We start from the raw sequence: 21,214 nt of genomic DNA, 5'->3' as shown, positions 1-21,214 counted from the left end.
CACGAGAGCGCAAAGTCTAAGATCGTGAAAGTCCGACCTTTAAAGGCCATCTGTCATATCAGTACATGAGAGCCCTGTCAATTCAAGTCTGGTTCACACGCTTCTAATCACGGGGAGTCCTGTTTTTGTTGTTTTTTGCCATCACTCTGTTCCTCAGAGCCCAGAGATTGGAAAATCACGGCAACTACCTGTTATCGCATTCATTACTGCCGGCAAGCTGTGCTGCATATAGACCTCTAAATGGTGATTTGATGAGGAGTGGAGTTGAAGGGGTTAAATACTAGTAGCCTGTGATTTTTTTTTCTCATGAGAGAGAGAGAGAGAGAGAGAGAGAGACCTTGGAGTCTTTGATATGGCGTGTGCCCTAGTCACACCAACAGTATCTGGGTTCCCTCTGATCTGGGGGTCTATGGCCGTGTTTATGCTTCCCCTTTTCGGGCCAGAATCAGCGTTTTGATACGCGTTTAGTTCAAAACGCGGTCGCGTCTCGCTCACTTTGATATAAACGCCGTTTCAAAACGTTGTTTCAAAACGCACAAAAAAGTGCATTTACGATCGGCATTTCTGACTATTCACGTTTGACGGGGAAGCATAAACGCAACTCACATCACATACGCGTTTAAATGACGTCATCTCCATCGCCTTTCCGGTTCACTTGAAACTTGCGTGCTAGGCCAGCCGACCTTTCGATTACTGTGCCGCGAAACACAATTTGCAGGTGCTGATCCTTTGAGCTCCCTGTTGGTACATTACTGTACATGGTGACAGCCATATTATTGCATGAAGAGCTCACAACATATCATACATTGCGACTTTGTCAACAATTTTTTGATGAAATAAATACTCGTATTTCCTATCATTGTCTACAGTTCATGTATGTGTGTATTAGTAAAGCAATCGAAATTATATTAGACATGCTACAGAACATGAACAATACACACACACAGGCCAGAACTTCCAAAAAAGCGAGCGCCCCAATTTGACCTGCCTCTGCTGTGGTCAGTGAAGTAATCGCAAATGCTCTTTCCAAGGTCGAAGAAAGCGAGCATAAACAGTGCTCCCGTGAACAGCATTTTGAATCAGCGTTTTGAATCAGCATTTCAAAACGCTGATTCTGCCTTCGCAAATTGAGCATAAACACACCCTATGCTGCATCAAAATTCCAGCCTGGCCTGGCCTGGAAACGGGGAGGTACATTGTAGGAGGTGTGCTCCTCCCACCAATCTCCATGCTTCATTTAGGAAATTACTTTCTGAGCTATCATGTGCTTTAAAACACTTTTTTTTTCATCTGTATCTTTTTTTTTTTTTCAGCGACATGTCAATCTGTCTTGTATGAATCTACCAAATTGTCTCTGCACGTGACCCCTGAATTACACGTGTGGAAGGAGTACGGCAAACGTACTCCTTGCCAGGATATCGGGGATGTTTCGTGGGGTTCTTACGCGACATCTGTCCACCCGCGACCGGGTCGCTGAATTGGAACAAAATGCCACATCTGGATGAATCAGTGATGAAGTCACTATTTTGTACATTACTGCAGCATTTCAAGGATGAAATCACAGTTAAATGGTGGACTGCTTTCTTCACCGCAATTTTCTGCATATTTCTGGAAACAAAACAAAGCTCACAATGCAATGCTCATTTGTGCAGAAGCATATCTTTCAGATGTTATTTGCTCATGCACGTGCGAGTGTGAAAACATTCTTCTTTTTTTCTTTCTTGTTTGTACTTTTCCTTGAACTTCTCAGCCAGAACGTATCCTGAATGGCTGGGACAAAAATGTGCTGACTGTTTTGCTATTTAAAAACCTAGGAGTTGGCATTTGTCAAGCTGCAAAATAGCAGCTCCGTCAAAGTCTGACTCAGTGAGGCGCCCTGAATATGGGTTGCATGTATATGATTATAAAGTTGACTGTGTTTTTGCACCTTTCTTCATTTCCCAGCAGGAACAATCCTAAATGAACATGACAGACATGTAGAGTAGATGTAGCATTCAACCCATTCTCTACGTTCCTCCTCCACTCTACAACCATCACATGGTCCACGCACCTGTATCCATTATGGTGATGGGCTTTTTCTGTTATTTCTCCATCTCTTTGGAACAAAGTCCCTCTTTATATCCGAAATGCTGAAAGTGTTGATAAGTTTATATCAATTCTGAAAATTTATCTATATACTCAGTCCTATTTTTTTTAAATGTATATATCATATGTTCATAATGCTGTATTTTGATTCAATATATTTTCTGCATTAATACATGTAGAAATGCCAGTATTAAGCATTATATAAGTGTAATTCATTAGTATTATCATTATCAATACTATTATTATTCACAAATCCTCTTTGTTGTGTGAATAGTTAGAATTTTCCTGAATGCAGCTACCCTAATTGAACCGGAATCATGGGGTACATGATAAATGTAGGCTTGCGTCTTGTGGTTGAAAGTGACAAATCATTATGGAAATGTATATCATGAAATGCATGAATGCACCTGTCAAATTGTGAATGCATCTATCTCTTTCTCTCATTCTCTCTCTCTCTCTCTCTCCCTCTCTCTCCCTCTCTCTCCCTCCTGTCTTTCTGGCTTCTTTTTCTTGCTTTGATATATAAGAGCAAAATGAGTCAAGTATCTTGATAGTCAATTACATTTTGCTTCAAAGGAATCTTGCTGAAAAAAAAATAGTTTCTCTTGCGCATGGATGAGAACTATCTACTATTTGATGATGGCTTTAGCATTCTGTTTCTTCTTGTGTGATATCACAGACCTGGGTGGCTAGTTGTACATTTTGTGCAAGACTTCAGGCAGGGAGAAATCCAAACATTACACTGAAGTCACTTAACAAATATCACACTTTTTCTGCAGTGACCATTTTCATTTCAAAATGCTATGACAAACTTCATGAGTGAGAAAAGTCACATTTGAGTGGCAATATTTCTGGCGATGTTTCACATGGCTTTTGATGCAGTTGCCGAACGACTTTCGTTGCACTATCTCGATTTGTCAATGGCAACATGAATGGCCCTTTTGATGGATGTAAGTGTGTAGGATGTTCCTCACCATGCTTCAGTAACATATCTGTACTGCAGAGCTGACAACATATTATAAGCATAGGGAGAAGTATAGCGGTACACCATGATGTGCCACTGTGAGGTATGGTGCACCGCAAACCTCTCCCTGTGTTAACCCGTTGAGGTCGGACTGATTTTGCTACCACACGCATTTTCCCATAGACACCTGCCCGAGTATACTCGGGGCTCGTCCTCAACGGGTTAATATTACTGCCATGTAAACCTTCAAAGATCATATGACAACATGTTATTCACATTATCCTCTGAAGTCTGCTTAATATGCATAGATATGTGTGTATTTGGGCATAATGGTCAGAATTCACCAAGGTGGTTTGAACTTAGACCATCGTGTAAATCTAAGCCATAGACTAAAATAGGTCTAAGTGTGAAATAGGCAGAGCTTTGACTTGCGGGTATCAATGCACGATTGTTGTTGGATGTCTGTAGGTGTACACAATCTATCACGCACATTTATGCAGAAGAAATTTGCATAAAATATGGGCTAAATGTTAGCCACTTTTGTGAATTTTGGGCCGTTGAAATCATCAGGATTACACAGGATTTATCAAAAAAAAAAACAGCAATCAAACAAACAAAAAACTAAATTGTGTATCATGCAGTCTTCTATTGCTCGTGAAGAGAGTGAAAAAGACTTTGTGGGATTCATATGGTGATTCCAATTTACCAAATAACATTTGTAATGCTGTAGATATCCTATGTGAAATATGTGGAGTGTGAGTCTCAGTAGATGAGAAATTGTTTCATGCACTGAATATCTTTATGTAGGAAAAAAAGTATTCAACTCACTTTATTTTGACAGTTTTACAAGGCAACGTTTCCCAAAGGTTACAGAACTTTCTCTTTTACTCTGCATATGCTCTGAACCTTTATCAAAGTTCTCTTACAATTCATTCGGTATCTCATTCTTTCTCTCTTTCTCCTTCCCTCTCTCCGTTTGTCTAAAAATAAAAAGTGTGCCATATCTATCAAGCATCTTTGCGTGTAAGTGTCATTAAGTTGTCTCCCAACCAACCAGCCCCAACCCCTGCCCCCACCCCATGCCCTCCCTCCCTCCAAACATCACACGATCAAAGCAAAAAGCCCCAGTTCTCGTCAATCCACTTTTGTACGGGTCCCTTTCCTGTGGGAGGCTGCCAGTGTCAGAAGCAATCGGAAGTCGGTGCGATATATACGTTGCTCTCTATATACCTTGAACTTGAACCACTGTTGCCGAGCTCCCATCGGTGTTTCTGTCTCCCCCCCCCCCCTCCTGTTTTGTTGGGGTTACGCTGCTGTTGGACAGGGTGGTCTGGGCAGGATGCTCGACAAAAGTATCCCAGGGGATGATTTGTTGAGCTCTTCATCCTGTATGACCCATATCAGCTCCTAATTTGCTCTGCAAACCCACCCCGTCGCACGCGGTGGGCTCCCGTATCTGCGGGCTCCAAGCCGTGGCTGCACAGAGTCCCTGGCCCTCGATGGGTTAAGCCAGAGGTGTCGGCCGATCTGTTCTCTCCTGCATCGCGTGACTATCATCTTGAAAATCTCTGAAATGCTGACTCTTAAACGGGATTGTTTGATAAGCGGGGTTCATCAGATAGCATGAATGTTTTATTTTGCCGCAGATATTCGTGCTCCCTTTTCCACCGGTGTAATGAGTGGCTTTCGTTGATATTGAAACTCAAAATGTCACATTTCCGCTGGAGTGACAAGCGAAGAGTTGTCAAAGGCACAGAGCTGAGTGATTTTTTCTTTGTGTGTGTGTGTGTGTGTGTTTGTGTTTGTGTTCATGCAGTAATCTCCAACATTTTCTAACATAGTATTTGCCACATGGGTCTTTCTAGGTCTTATTAAAGTATTGAAATGCGATGATTCCAAACACCCTAACAGCTGAAAAAAATTAAAGGCATATTGTAAAAACCCAACAATTCACCACCAACCTTTAGATTCTGAAACCACCCCAAACAAACAGAAAATCAGTACATCATTTTAAGGTTTGTGAAAGCCATCGTCAGATCAGTAGCAGTGTAATTGATAAAACTGATACCCCCCCCCCCCCCCCCACTGTAGTCTTTGACAAAATTTAAGGAAAAGAAGACTCAGCATGTGGAAGCATATCCATGCAGGAGTGGAAATGCCTTTAATTTGGCTAGGTATAGAATTACAAGATGGCTGACAGCAAAATTGAGTGACTAAAATATGACATACTCTTCAGGTCTTCAACTCTTCTTTGCCCCATGAATATCTGTGTCAGTAGTGGAAATGCCTTTAATTAACTATTCATCTAGGTTTATGATGTGGCTTGTAGTAAAGCAAGTAATGTTTCACGTGCACTTTGAAGCCCTTTAACTGTTCTCAGCGGCACAAAAGTTTCTTTAAAGGCAAAAGAAAGTAGAAAAACATGTCTGCTTTTTTGTGTCTGCTCAATTGAGTGTGAATAAAGTTGGTTTTCCGCACCTATTGTTTGTTTTTGTCTGATGATTTTGCGGGCTTTGTTTTCCGCACGGACCGAGCCAAGTTTGCTCATTATACCGTGTGTGGTGGGGGGCCCCGGTTACCAGTGGAAACATTAATTTGGCCCTTGGGAGAGACGAGGAAGTTTGGGATTTGCCCCCGCAGCCGATGAGATCAAAAAGAGCACAGAAATGTCATGGATAAGGTGTAAAGTTTTGCACAAAATAAAACAGCTCAGACCTATTGAATTATTGAGTTACTGCATCTGCCTAGGAATGGTATGATATTACGGTAGCAATGAAAATTAAGTGCAGTTACAGAGAAAGGAACCGTTTCAATCACATTGCACTGATACTGTGCACAAGAAAGGGCAGCATTTGGCATAAAACAGATAAACAAAACCAGTGAAAACAATTCTTTTTTAAATGTTAGGAATCACGTCAGATTTGGACTTACAAGATTTCTATTCACAATCTGATCAAATTGTGAGTGGATTCTTTTCATATTTAACTAGATTCCGGTCTTATTTCCATAGAATCTATTAAGATCAGAGCAGATTTTTAAGTAAAGATCTCATAAGTCTCCATTTGAAATGATTCCTATTCAAATTGATTGGCAGGTTTTTTTTCTGTGAGTGCACCGAGATATTTTACTTTCTCTGTTATGAAATTAGTCATTTCTGTGTCTATACAAATTGTTTACTTTCTGTCTGTCTGGATTAATCCGAAGCTGTACATATTTTCTCCCTTGTAAACTCATCAGTACATTTTTTGGGATATGTGCTAGACAAGAATGGCTTAATCATCATCATTAGGTGAAAATAGCAAGAGGGCGACTAACATTGACTCTCTTAACCACAAGTTGGTATGGCCATGGGTGGGTAGTTGCCTAGAAAATACCATGCTATTGCAGTGACTCGTTTTATTTTTATTTTCTGCTTCATATTAATGGGAGTTTAGAACTAGGTAATTTGGAGGGTGGGTGGAACATAGGTCTACTGAATATGTTTCCCAGTCATAGAAGGTTGATGTCAAAGAGATCTGTGTTTTGTTTGATACTGCAACCTAGCAACAGCTTATCATGGAAAGTACATGCCAACAATAGTGACACACGTTTAGTCATTCAGTGATAAGTATTGCAGCGTCCAGTAATCTCCAAATGCCCGCTAGGTCACATATCTCTACAATGAGCATAGTGGACTTTTTATGTCTCATGTGATTTTCAATACTAGCTATATCTTCATTCCCCTCCCTATTTTGAATATTCATACATCTCTCACTATTTCTCTTTTCTTTCTCTGTCTGTCTGTCTGTCTGTCTCTCCCTCTCCATATCTCCATATATTACACATATATATAAACATACATACATACATATCCATATAGGGCTCAACATTAGCAGTGGCCTGGTGGCCCAGTGGCCCTGGGCCACCAAAAACTTATCATGGGCTTCAAAATTTATCTTCAAATTTCATTTTCAAATTTAAAGACTTTAATGGCCCAAATGAGGCACCGAAGAAAAAAGTCAGTGTCAAGCCCAGCACATATGTACTTAAATAAATACACTGAGTAACTGAAAAATAGATATATATACAAATGCACATATTCATGCATCAATATGTTTATATATTTCTATATCTTTCTGTTCATTCAGTCATCTATTTATGTTGTTTGATACTGTTACCTAGCAACAGCTTATCATGGAAAATACATGCCCACCATCGTGACACATGTGTAGTCATTCAGTGATAAGTATTGCAGCGTCCAGTAATCTCCAAATGCCCGCTAGGTCACATATCTCAAACAATGAGCATAGCGGACTTGCAGAGATGCCAAGTTCAAAACATTTTTATGAGTGACATTTTCATGACTCAACGTCTTGGCGCGCGAACGAGGGTGTGGGAGGGGTTGATAGGGAGCTTTTTCAATTTTTAGCTCTTAATGGTGCGATCAGGTGCATACTTAAGTGACTATTTTTTTACTTATTTTGAAAGACAAAAGGGAAATATACCTTCAATTGCAACTATCTCTTGAATTCTTTGAGCTATGCTCATTATCAATAGGCCCAAGTTGCAGACTTCACCCAATGCATGAGAAAAATGGGTGCCATGCGTGAGATCGTGAAACGGACCCTAAATGCTTGAGTCTCACGCAGAATGCGTGAGACTTGGTAGCTCTGGACTTGATATGTCTCGTGTTATTATTTTTAAAATAGTGCTAGTCATATCCCTATTTTTCTCTATTCATCTGCATCTCTCTCTAGTTTTCTCCCACTCATTTTTTTCTTCTTTTCTCTCTCTCTACATGTAGGCTTACATTCATGTACAGTTCGACCTCGATTGTCCAGCCTCCTTTTATCCGGAAATCTCTATTATGCGGACGCGTTCCTGCAGTGAAGGACTTTTTTTTTTCATCCAAAAATTGAGAAAAAACAGTGACTTTAATCTCAATTAAAATTTTTACAAAACTCACACAATTTACCTACAATATCCCCGACAAAACTAACATAAATTCACACCACATTATCATCGTAAAAGTAAGGGACTACAATTTTGTGCAGGCTAGCATAGATTACACCACTGTTGCGGGGTACGCTACCTGCCTAGCTGCCAGTGCACTGGGACGGCAGCTTGGACGGCAGATATACACATTAACATTGTGTCTCCCATATCCAGCCAATTCGCTTATCCGGATGAGCGCCGGTCCCGACATGACCGGATAATCGAGGTCGAACTGTACTTGCATATTTTCCATATTCCTTGTGGTAAACATGTATTTATATGGGGAATATTGTGAGTCAATCTAAAAACATCGTATCAAATTCAATAACTAATTTTTGTATTACCATTGTGAATTGCATACAGTGTAATTGCAAGGCACAAGCCTGAAGGCTTCACCTTAAAACTGATAAACTCCAAGCATTGGGGTCTGCAAGATATCACTGTGAAGCTATGATATGATGTGATGTGATGTGATGCAATGCGATGCGATGCGATGCGATGCGATGCGATGCATGATGTGATGTGATGTGATGTGAAGTGAAGTGATGTGATGTGATGTGATGTGATGTGATGTGATGTGATGTGATGTGATGTGATGTGATGTGATGTGATGTGAAGTGATGTGATGTGATGTGAAGTGATGTGATGTGATGTGATGTGATGTGATGTGATGTGATGTGATGTGAAGTGAAGTGAAGTGAAGTGAAGTGAAGTGAAGTGAAGTGATGTGATGTGATGTGATGTGATGTGATGTGATGTGATGTGATGTGATGTGATATGATACTATTTGATATGACATGATGATGATGAACATGATTGTGATGAAGATGATCTGATCTGATATGAAATGATGGGGATTTGAATATCCTCCTCTGATATGAGCAATATTTGTCTACATTTACAACCCTTCTCAAATTCTCCTTCTCATCTCTTTTACGCTAACAGATTTCTACCATATCTGAGTCCATAGCCGACTGTCCGAGACTAAAGGTACTACGGCTGGAAGAAAACTGCCTGCAGCTGACAGCGGTACCATCCAAGATTCTCACCAACTCCAGCGTTTCATTGCTTGCGTTGGACGGCAATTTGTTCGAAATGAAAAAGTTCCAGGAACTGGAGGGGTATGAAACGGTAAGATATAAATATATGCATATATCCATACTTTTTTTGTCTGTTTCTGTCATTCTCTTTCTGTTTTTGTCTTCCTTTCTGCTGGATGGAATCTCTGATACTGTAAATAGCACATCTATATTTCAAAATGGATGCCAAATTGGCTGATCACTGAGTTGTCCAGTGTTTAGAGGAAAAGTGGTGTATCATTGAATATCAGTGTTCAAAATTGCGGTTCGTCCAATACAAGTGCAGTTTGTTGTCAAATCATCAAGTTGGGGATTGGTGTCCAGATTGGCATCAAATCTCCATAAGATGTTTTTAACAATCAAAAACTCACTTTGCCAAGGCACTTTCTCGATCATGGGTTGAATTTTGTTTTTGAGTTTCTGTTTTGCTTTTTTTTTATTGCCACATACTCCTAGGGATACATATTACATGTGGCTTCTTAGCCTGTAACACAGCATTGCAATCTTTTTTTTTTAAATTTCCTTCGTGAGGCAAGTCACCACTGCCATGTGCAGATTTGCACAGACATCTCTGAACCCTAAAGTGCCAGAGTTACCGCAAAAGGGACTTTAGTGGTCTGATCAAACACTCCCCTCGGAATTGTCAAACGGTGCATTAGCCATCGCTGTTATAGCTTTGGCAGATATACACACACCGGATCATCGGCAATGAAGTGGATGGGGCGAAATTGGACTGATTAGTTGCTTCCTGAAGTGGAAATTGTTCTACTTCTTCCAGTCTGCCAGCGGCCAGAGCCATTGGCTCTGCAAGCTGCCGATGGGCACATTTCCTTGGGGGCATCCAAAGAGTCTTAACATCCTTTTTGCATTAGTTATGCCCAGATTGATGACTTCTGTCTTAACAAGGTACACCCGGGTCTGGTTATCTGTGGCCCTTCCTTCTTATTCTTGTCTCATTCTGCTGTCATCCTTGGTTTGTTTATTTTGTTTTTCTTTCTTTTGTGATTATGATTATTAATATTTTTTGTTCTTACAAAATATAGTACCCTTTAATATCCTTTCAAAACATGATGAAAAACATTTGCATGCGTATACTCCTATTGCAAAGCAGTGTTTACTTTGCCACAAACCAATAGCATTTTTTTTAGATTATTCACACTTTCACTGTTCCTATGTTACCAGTATATGATGTATGTGCTAGTGGTAAAACAAAATGAAACATTGGATATTAATCAAAGAGATGAATAAGAATTGTAAACAAACAAAAAAACTGTGTTTAACAAATGTAAAAATTAATTTTACATGGAATATTAAACTGCCATTTGCTGGGTGATAACCAATTTCCTAGGCACTTTTGAATTAGAAAGATAGGCAAATTTTGAGATTTTACAAAACACCCAAAAACGACAGCAATGCATCTTACAAACGGTTTGTCAAAAAAAAATTACTTTTAGTTGTTCGGGACTGTCGATGTTGCAGTTCACAGAAAATCATGGTATGTGGCAAGATAATTATGTTGCTGTTTAACCAGCCATTAGTGTGAACTACGAAGCATCGCTGTAGTGTATGTACTCTTGACGTTGCTGACACAGATATGGTTGTGTGGTGCAATATGATGAACAAGTTGATTTTGTTGTTGTCGATGTTATGTTCATTTTCAGGTTCTAAGGTTATGGATCTATTGTAAGATTTTGTTTACTCTGACCCTTGCATATTAAATGTCTTGTATGATGCTGTCTGTGAAGAACATTGTGAAATTACACGGAAATTTTAGTCACAGTCTGTTTGGATAGCTGTACAAGTTCACACTTGTTTGATGTCCTACTTCCTGTTTTCACTTTTCATTTAACCGTTTGCCCCCCATGAAGGCGGTTAATAAATGCTCCTAATTAAAAGCATGTGCCTTTTCAACAAAAACAGGACACAGTATTATTTGTCATCATGTCAAATTGTGTGGCAGTATACGGGAGTGGAGAATATTTTCCTACACTCAGATGTGTCTTGCAACAAGATGAGAAATATCACAGAATTTATTTCTTTTTCTTTTTACCAACACAGTATATGGAGAGATATACTGCTGCCAAGAAGAAGATGTTCTGAGAAGTTTGGATGGGTTATTATTTTTTTTCCTTCGTGCCTCGCCCATCATGGTTGCCTAGCGCTGCATCCACCTCCCCAACGAGATGACAGAGTGTGCAGCTGAGTCTGTAGCTGAGTCTGTTTACTCGAGCAATGCTAGCATCAGTCGAGAAGGTATGGTGCAAGTACTTTGAAGATGTGCAGATCGAACATGGATGTTTGCAATGTATGATAACAAAAAAGAAGAAAATCCCACCTCATTTTGCATATCACTGGTTTTACATCATTCTTCGTGGTGCACTGATGAGGAGCAACATCTGTATACTCCAGCACCAGTACACTGACTTCTGGAACCCAAAGAGTGTGTTGTTTTAGGGCAGCTATATCTGCTTTCAGAATGAAGAACTTGCAGAAAATAAAAAACAGATTTGTAGGAGATTGTAGATCATCTGTTAGCCATTGGTAGATGCTGAAGGCATGCTCTCTTTTTTATTTTTAAGTTTTGTAGAAGAAAGGAAACAAAAATATGCAATGTTGTACTGCAATTTATTGTTCACAGGCATGAGGCTATGGATTAATATGCATGCAATGCTGATAGTTAACCCCTTCAGTGCTAGGGGCATTGGACAGTGTGTGCAACACTATGGAGTTTTCTTTGTGAAATGGCACTGATAGCATGCAAAGGAATGTGTAGTATCCATGGAGAAAAGTACTTCTACCTCTGCAATGAAAGTGTTCAGCTCTGACTTCAAAGGCTGAGCAATTACTATCAGGCCAGGACAGCAGGACTGGCTTATTACGCAATGCTCTTATGTTTTGTATGCGGGGGTTTGTGAAGTGAACATGTGACTAAGAGCGAGCAACGGGGCATTTTGACCTACCTGGTTATCTAACTATCTGGGCTGGACTGGACAGGAAGTAAAGTGAAAAATTCTGTTCCCATGGCTCTTATTTTGCTGAATGACAAATTGTGAGAGTGAAGCAATTAGTGAAGAAAAACAGACCACAATTATCTGATACAGGTAATCGCTTTTTGTTTGTTGTACTGTCCAGCCCCCCCCCCCCCAAAAAAAAAGTACACTTTCACTCAAAGCAATCTTATTTCACAGAAAGTTGCTTAATGCTTAGTATGACATTCAGAATGTTAGCAGCTCACCTTGTAATACAAATATCGTAGGTGATACATGTTGATAAAGCCTTATCATCAACACTTCTCATGAACGTATTTATCATCATATGAGAACCATGAGGGTATTAACTCTGTAAAATATCTCTGAAGGTGTGCACCCCACTGGCACTCATCCAACCAATCTATTAACAATTCTCTATATTTTTCATCTCAAAGCACCATATTTCCTGCCTCGGAAGAATGATTGACATGATTGTTATCTTGATGATGGGTATTAACATCCATCAGAAGATGCATTGTGCTTTTGCCGAGTGATTTATGTGAGCTGTCACGTGGGAAGTTTGTTATAGAATGGAGACAGAAGATTTAACACATTGTTGTCGTCGAGTAGGGGTGTGGGGAAAGAGTTATGGTGACATTGTGCAATCTTGTCTTTCTTAGTCCCACCTATGTATGTCTGAATGCATGCAGATATATAATGGGGACATTGAGAAAATGCAATGTATCACAAAGTGAAGCATCTTGTCATATGTTAAGGGGGAATGCCCTCACAAAGATTCACTTCCTCATATAATCTCTGTGACCATGTGATGATGTAGGAGATACATATATTTTGTTTGTCAGTTCAATAATTGGGTTTGCACAATTAACTCTTTTGCAATTTCTGTTATCAGCACTTTTTTCCAGTATTGTGTTGAGTTGTAAAACCCTGGAATTGAGGTCTAAGTTTACTGTTCACATGAAATTTGTCATCTTGTATCAAAGCAACCCATACAGTAGATGCCCTTGGCATGCATGAAAAATGGAATAAATTCAAAGTAGCAGTTCCATTATATATCTTCCTCGGTAGATGGGAAGCAGTGAGCTAGGACAGGATCAAGTCTCTGTTTTGAAATCACATGCCCATTTTCAGATATTTGGCAGAAATCATCCCGTGTCTTCAAACTGTAGTCAAATTCAGAAGCATTCCCACGTATGTAAAATGGTAAGCCTTTCACGTCCCCTTAGTCCGTGTGTTGAGATGGAATTTGCCTTGACGCTAGGTCAGGCAAGGCATTGACTGTAAACTTATGAACTATAAACTGTAGGCCATGCTTTGGATAAATGTTTTGAAGAAGAAGATTGAAGGAGAAGAAAAAAAAAACATACATTGACATTGAATACACCTTTGGCCATCTTGCTCAAAAAAGTTCTAGCAGGGCTATTACAACGATCATTTTCTCTTTAAGAGAAAATCACATAATTAAATATCCATTGGAATTTAGAAACAGTGTGATGTTTGAGCTAATCACTCAATTGTTTAAATCACATACATTCGAAGTTAACGAGTTTTGGAAATGGATTTTCACAATGCAATGCAAAAACTTTTAATTCTTGTGTGTGGATACAAAAGAGAATTGTCAGCTCTCGCGATATGCATTGTGATACAAAAATCGGTCTAGTTAATCTGGTGATTCAAAGTGCCCCATTCGTGGCAAAGTGATATTTTTTCGGTATGTGTGAACGGTGGCAAATAAAATCAGTTTTCGCATCATGCTACGACATGTGATAGCTTTCGTGTGTGAATGCTGCTATTAGCATGTAGACAGTCAGAAAAAATAATTCATCACACTTTTGTCTTTTGAATCCAGATTTCTAGACCATGGAGTATATGGGTTGACGACCACAAATGTTTTGTCAGTGGAAACTGTGTTGTTTGTATCTTATGTGTGTGCACAGAGTTAGGATATTTTACAACACAGAGATGTTTTGCTATAAGATTGAATCAGAACCCCCTTGTCTGTGTAATTAGATGACCTGTTGGTAGTTAGGATTGTCTTGGAAAGGGGCGAATATTCAGGACTGGCACAAAGACTCTCTCAGTATTAAAGCACACTAATGTCCTCACATTATACAAGCTTATTCCACTGTGGGGATGGGGAAGAAGTGTTGGGCATTTAATATAAGATTACTTAAATATAAACATTGTTGATATAATAGTAATAATAATAGCTATTTTTCACATACCACATTCAGGCTTGTCATGAATTCAATGCTTCTTACAGACTGTTACCCCTGTCACTGGATACATTATTTCTAACCGGCACTGACAGTTCCGTAACAATGTTTCTGCAAATTGCATAGATTTCTCATCTCAGAACAATCTTTGTAAGTAAACAACTTTATAAAGGGGAAACTTCCCAAATAATGGTGATTAGGATGTGATGTCATGCAGGACTCACTGGTAGGCCAGTCAGTGTATGGCTGTAGTTACTTCAGTCACTGCAGATACTTCTAAAGTGTTCTCTTGTCATTTTCCAGAGCTCTGTGTCAAGAATGTGGGTTTATCAAAACTTGTGAAAATATCATGATATGATGTGATTTTCATTGCAACTGATTGACAAATTGCCCTACATCGACGTAAATGTAGGGCGATTTGTCAATCAGTCGCAATGAAAACATCTCGACGAAAGAATTTCATGAATTTGAATATGTTGTGATTTTGTGAGAAATATTCATAGCCGATAAATTCATCAGACACAAAATGATTCCTCGATCCAACAGTGATTCTTTAACCTCACCAAGAATTTTGAGAATTTTTTGTCACGCAGAGTAGAAAAAAGAAATGACATCTGTCTTCCTATCTCATTGCACGCAGTGTGTGATTTTATTTCAATATAATTGCTGTGGACAAAAGGAATCCACTGGTATTGCAAACTATTTCCCATCCATCATCACACATGTCAGCACTAAGCATTGGTTAGGTTAGTTTTACCTAAATAAGAGTTAAGTGAATTGATGCCCAAAATAGACACACCTTTCTGAGGGAGTTGCAATGTGTAAAATGCCTTTCATCATTGTTTATCTGCCCCATGTCAAACATGTGGGAGAGAATCATCTGTTGTACAGCACAAAAGATTGTAACATCATCAGACTTTGAATGTAGTCAGCCCTAGCTACATGTTTGGTGTGATTTGCTACTCTTTTTTTTCCAAATAACAATGAAAATTAATGGTAAATATGTGTGACCATGTATATATCACTAAACATGAAATGCACAATCCCATTTTCTTTGCTCATTTTTCCACTTATGATTTAAGTTTTCAGTAAACCTGAGTAATATGTATTGTGTCAACAATGTTGGTGTAGGAGTTTTGGTGTTTTCTAGAAGGGTAACCCACATTCCATTTAAATGCCTAAAAGTTTGCAGCATGAAAGTTGGGTTTAAACAGATGGGGTCTTATTTATGAGTTTTCTCAGGTCTGACTGTGTGTTTCTTACTTTTTGACTTAAAGAGTGCATGGAAATGTGCATGAAAAGCCCACAAAAATTTTAACAGACTCTAGTTACATTCAGATGGCTAACTTAAGCAAGATGGGCTAACTTAGGCAAGATATTATCCTCAAAGTTAGCTAACCTTGAAGTTCAGGATCACCATCTGAACGTAACTTCTATGGCAGCTCTGATACTTGAAGTCAATTCACAGCAGTTGTTAAAGAGCTTTACACTCCAGTTTTCCATTGCACAATAGTAAAAGAGGAGCATGTCAGTGCCCTTCTAAAGACCCTCAATTTGAAAATTACTTTTCTCAAAAGAAACTTTCCTACATTTTCTCTCTCTGTCTCATTCTGATCTAGCTAATTTTGATAGGTTATGAACATCAACAAATTTTTGAGTGTATGCATTATTTAATGCTGAGAGTCTCTCCTATCACAAATTGAACTATACTAAAAACAACAACAACAACATAAAGATTGTCCAGCAGTATCTGATGGGTTTGTGATATACAGACTGTACATACAAGGTCACCAATATTTCTTGTCAAGTGCAAATCAGGAGGGTTTCCATGCTATACAAGGTCAGTGAAGTTTAGTGAAGTTTATGTCTTTCTGCTTCTCAACCGACAGATAGTTCCTATTCATGAAGTCTATGCTATGCAGTTGTATTACTCTCTTAGTGTTTTGCATAGTTCGTAGATTACTCAAATGTGTACAGAGAAATGCTATATTTGTTTGCTCTATGGTGCTAAAATTGTCAACAGAGATATAACTGAGTAAATATTCTTGAAGATGTCACATTGTAACACACAGCATGTTTTGTTTTACGTGTGTCTCTGTGTAATGTACGTTGGTATGTTCGATCCCTCAGATTTCTAGCACACATTGTTAGTGTGTGCAGTGCATATAAAATGGCCTATAGAAGTATGGAAGATTTTCCTAAACAATCTAGACTTGAGGGAGCAAACAAATTGAATGAAGTTTGATAATAAAAATTCTGTTACATATCGTGTTTAGGTTATGCACAGGATTGTGATCTTCAAATTACTGTGCTATATAATGTAAAACCAGAAATATTCATGACTATATTTTTCCTTTAAATGTGCGGGTGATATAAGTAACACTACTAACTTTTATATTCCTTTCATTTTGAGTACAGGATTGGGGAGGAATGTCATGGAATATTCTCCTGTGCCTCTACTGCAAGAGATCTATAGTGGTTAAATCAACCAGTTCTCTGTTTCCATGAAAACTTGATGGCAATCCTACTATGCCATTCAAGTGTTTGAGATGGTATTTGTTCACTGATAGAAATTTCAATTTTAGTCAATGCATTTGCAAGTGTTGTGCTTGATTTAGAGGAGATACAATTTTCTTTAGATCCATGAATTGATAGCCTGATTATCTGCTATGAAGTGTGATGTCTCCATGGGGGAAAAAATGGCAGAAAATTATGGAAGTGTATTCAAGTCAAAATGCAGTGGGCTGCATTTTCTGTTTTGGAACTTGAAGTTGTCCTAACTCTGAAATTCATATATCTTCCCAATGTCTTTTCTTAGCTTATGCCTGCCCTGTTATTTTTTCTTTAGATGGCTCAGAGGTAGTATGTTATTAAATTTTGCATTCTTTATTTCATATTTCTGTGACTTACTGAACAAAATTTTGTATTATTAATTGTACAAATTTTCCACTGCTGTCTGTAACTGGTCTCATAACTTGGATACGTTATTTGATGATCACATTTTCACTTGTTTGGTAGTGTTTATATGACCATGTACACTATGTATGAGCATATGTGAATGGGTGCAGCGAGATTTTATGGTGATGGTTATCAGTGAAATCTATAGTGTATGGTGATAATGGTGTAATGTCAAATTAGTGTAATGTACAATGCAATGGTGTAATAGGCAACACTATGTAATGACCTGATGTCATTTACAATGTAATGGTGTGATGTACTGACAACTGCCTGACCATAATTATAGAAAGAGGGAGGAAAAACAACAACACATGAACGGCTAGGTTGACTTTGGTGTCTTACTAAGTGTATAAAGGGACCTATACAGGGGCCAGTTGATGTCACAAAGCTGAGGAATACGAACTCAACAAATCTTTTACAATTCAAATGCTGCAAGAGGTGACATAGGTCTATGTTTTCCACCAATGTAACAGATGTACATCTCCATTATCATCCATTGATGGACGATGTAGTCAATGAAATACATGTAGAGTGATGATTATTTTGTGATGTACATGTATAAGCAATGGTGTAGTTTTCACTATAGAAGCCTATATAGGATTTGCAAATAAACCAGTATTGCATGGCTGACCTGTGCTCTTGTTGATTTTATATATTTATGGAATGCTTGTTGAAATATGAACTCTAGTAACCAAGAGCAATACATTGTTTTATAATTAGAAAAAAAAAGGCTGTCTTGTACATGATTAAAATGTTCCATATGGCTTATATGCAGTAAATGAATTTGTAATAGTCCATTTTGCAGACTATTTACTACTAAAAGCTTTGTTTACAGCAGACTTTAACGTGCCTGATACTAGTATGTTTAGATATTGTAAAGATATTGACTAATAAACAAGAGAGACACACAAAGTATATAATACTACATAAAAGCTAGACTTTAAGTGACTGTCTTCGGATCAGATAAAGGTAATTCCCACACTGTTTAGTCATATTCCTATGCTTGGTGCATGTGATACTGCTTCAAATTTTGTAAAATATAGTATTGTGAGTTTTTTGATCATCACAAACTTTTGTAACACTTTTCTTGCGTTTACACTGTACTTTGTGAAGAGAAAAACCTGCAGAGATGAAAACAAAATTATTCTGCTTCTTATGCCCTGCTATAGCTGTGATAATGGTGACTTGTGTCAAGTGAAAATGACTCATGAATTTTTACAATTATAAATTTTATAAGGGTCTGGAGTCTTTCTCTGGACTTAAGCCAAATTGGAAAAAAAAAAATCACTTTTTTTTTTTTGAAACGTGTGCCAACATTGATGAGTACCAATACATAGACGTAGGTATGAGGAACCAGCAAAATCTCTCCAAAGGAATCGTCAGTCATTTAATTTTCAAGATTTGTATTACAAGAGGCAGTATTCTAAAATTCACTTACATGCATTACTAATGTTTTCTTTGTGTGTTCTATCTCAGAAAAAAAAAAGCGTGAAATTTTTTGAGGGTCATAAAGGCATCCCGCGAGTTACAGGCAAAATTCAGTCACATTCCCTATATTTCATGTCCAATGCTGCGATTCACACTCGCGCATAGACTGAAGTATTCTTTTTTATCAAAAAAAAAAATAATAAGAATAACGATATACGCTGTTTCTGAGTCAGGAATCGTAGTCGGTATAAGAAGTATTATTTTGTGCAATAGTAGAGTAATGAGTTGTATCTGTGAGAAGACAATATCTAAACTTGTGCCATCTTTGACGCCGAAATAAGAAGCATATTGTGGGGAGACCTTTTGTATTTTATGTGGTACAAGAGTTGCGAATTTTTTGCGTAGGTTTCCAGTTTGAGGGGCTTGAATTGTCGTCTTAATCTCATGTTTATAATTTTACCATATCTACACCTAGGATAGCGTAAGATATATACCTCTACAATGTTCAGAATGAATTTTCTTGGTGCTTCGTGATGCTCCTATAGACCGGTTTGCAGAATTTTTTTCGAGTAAATTTAGAATACGAGCATAGGTCGTTCTTTACAACCAGAAAACGTGCCTGAAACTTGCCCGTCAAAGCAGCAGCTAATGCATGCAAACTGAACTAGTGTTCTAGTATGAAATTTGAATATAGCTGAACAGCTGACAAGTCACTTTCTAGGTTCTCTAGGGGGAATAATCCCATAGGTTTGAATACATCAGTAATCGATGCAGTGGATGTGACGCATCTGCTGCGTATAAAGTGTAAAATCTACGGATGATGTTCGAAGGTTCGTTAATCCGAAAATTACATTATTAAGTTTCGTTATTCCGAAACACACAAATTCCTTATACCTAGATGTTCGCTAATCCAAGAATGAAAAAGGGTTCGTTAATCCAAACATTTGTGGCGTTATTCCGAAGGTTCGTTAATCCGAAAATGAAATAAGGTTCGTTATTCCGAATGTTTGTTAATCCGAAGGTTTGTTAATCCAAAAATGAAATAGGTTTCTTAGTCCGAAAATGAAAAGAAGTTGTGTACTAACGAGCCTTCGGAATTATGAACCCTTTGTCGTTTTCGGTTTAACGAACCTTTGGAATAATGAACCGTATTCAATTATCTGAATTAGAAACCTTCGGAGTAACAAACCTTCGGAATAACGACCGGTCGGACTAACGAACCTTATTTTCGTTTTCTGATTAACTAACCTGCGGAATAACGAACTGAGCCAAATTTACAAATGTGCATGGATGGATAGCAAACACAGTGTGTAGTGTTACGCTTGACTGTTGTAACAGGCCCCTTGCAAGTGATGTTACGGCGTGCTTCAATAAATCTTAGTCAAAATAGATATTCTGGCTGGCGGATCATTCCTTAATAAAGTCTTCTTTGGTAAAAAGTACTTGATTTGTGTTTATGTGCATCATTTCGTTTCGCTAACGTCTATAGTTGAAGCTGATGACGTAGAAATCGCAAATGTTTCATTTCTCTCCGTTTCACGTACACACACACACACACACACACACACACACACACACACACAACCTACCCTACACATATTCAGATATGAAGATCATCTTATTTATCAAAATCGCCATTTTTATTTCATTTTCCAGCATGGAGATAGAAGTTTGCTCCCGAAATCCTTCCTTGAAAATGACCTGCGTCATATCAAAATAAGTTCATTTGTCTTTGTTTTATTTCTATGTAAACAATCAATTGACATTGTGGAAGTCAGTGGAAGTGGGGCATCCATTTAAGCAAAATCGACGTGCAGATTCAAGGCAATATTTGGGATTTTTATTTCTTTGTAAACCTTTTCCTGGAAATGTGTGTACAGTATGTCCTACCATCTATTTTTTGTTTATCTTTTTGTTGTTTTTTTTTCGTTCTCTTTCCTTGGCGTTATATACAGTAAGTGATAGATTACAAAGTACATGCACTATGACATGACAATGAATATTACGTGATTATTCCATATATATCATATGTTCTGTTGGACTTTCGATCTTAAAAAAAAAATGTATCGTTCGTAGATTGTGGAAGAAGAATTCAACGAATTTCGCCGCAGTAAAGGACAATGATTTTGATATGATTTAGTGTGACAAGATAAGGGATCATACCAATAGTCTAGCCATATATGCATAGATCCATAACGAAACAAGGTTTGTCCTGACACGTTGAATTCAGAAAGCTTGCCAACGCTTCTCCGAAAATCATGAAAATAGAAACAACCAACACATGCGAACGTCATTCTAAGCAATATTAAATGTACTTGTGAAGTCAATAGCTTGCTGTTTGATCCTCTGGAAGAAATATCCTAAGAATTTGAATAAATTGGTCAAGTATCGTAAGAAGGTGACCAATCAGGATTGTCAGAGGTATAATAGTTATGGGTGGGATCTTTACTTGAAACGTTCCTGCTTACTCTATATCTGTCCAATATCTTTTACGTCGTGTCTATTTTTAAAAAAAGAGTC

General features: G+C 38.1%; 1 protein-coding gene across 1 annotated transcript in view; it reads left to right on the top strand.

Moving 5' to 3' along the window:
- Window positions 1-11,390, top strand: part of LOC139729138 (leucine-rich repeat-containing protein 57-like) — a 71,251-nt gene extending 59,861 nt beyond the window's left edge. Inside the window, exons 4-5 of the mRNA XM_071640068.1 lie at window positions 8,969-9,154; window positions 11,161-11,390. Coding sequence (XP_071496169.1) covers window positions 8,969-9,154; window positions 11,161-11,202 — 228 coding nt within the window. The 3' untranslated portion in view covers window positions 11,203-11,390. The remainder of the gene's footprint in view (window positions 1-8,968; window positions 9,155-11,160) is intronic.
- Window positions 11,391-21,214: the final 9,824 nt, after the last annotated feature.

This window comes from Diadema antillarum, unplaced genomic scaffold (genome assembly GCF_040938485.1).
Source record: "Diadema antillarum isolate AM-2024a unplaced genomic scaffold, OU_Dant_1.0 seq00000218_RagTag, whole genome shotgun sequence".
NCBI classification, from domain to species: Eukaryota; Metazoa; Echinodermata; class Echinoidea; order Diadematoida; family Diadematidae; genus Diadema; species Diadema antillarum.
Note: the sequence above shows the minus strand (reverse complement) of the source record. Positions and strands in the feature narration are given on the sequence as shown.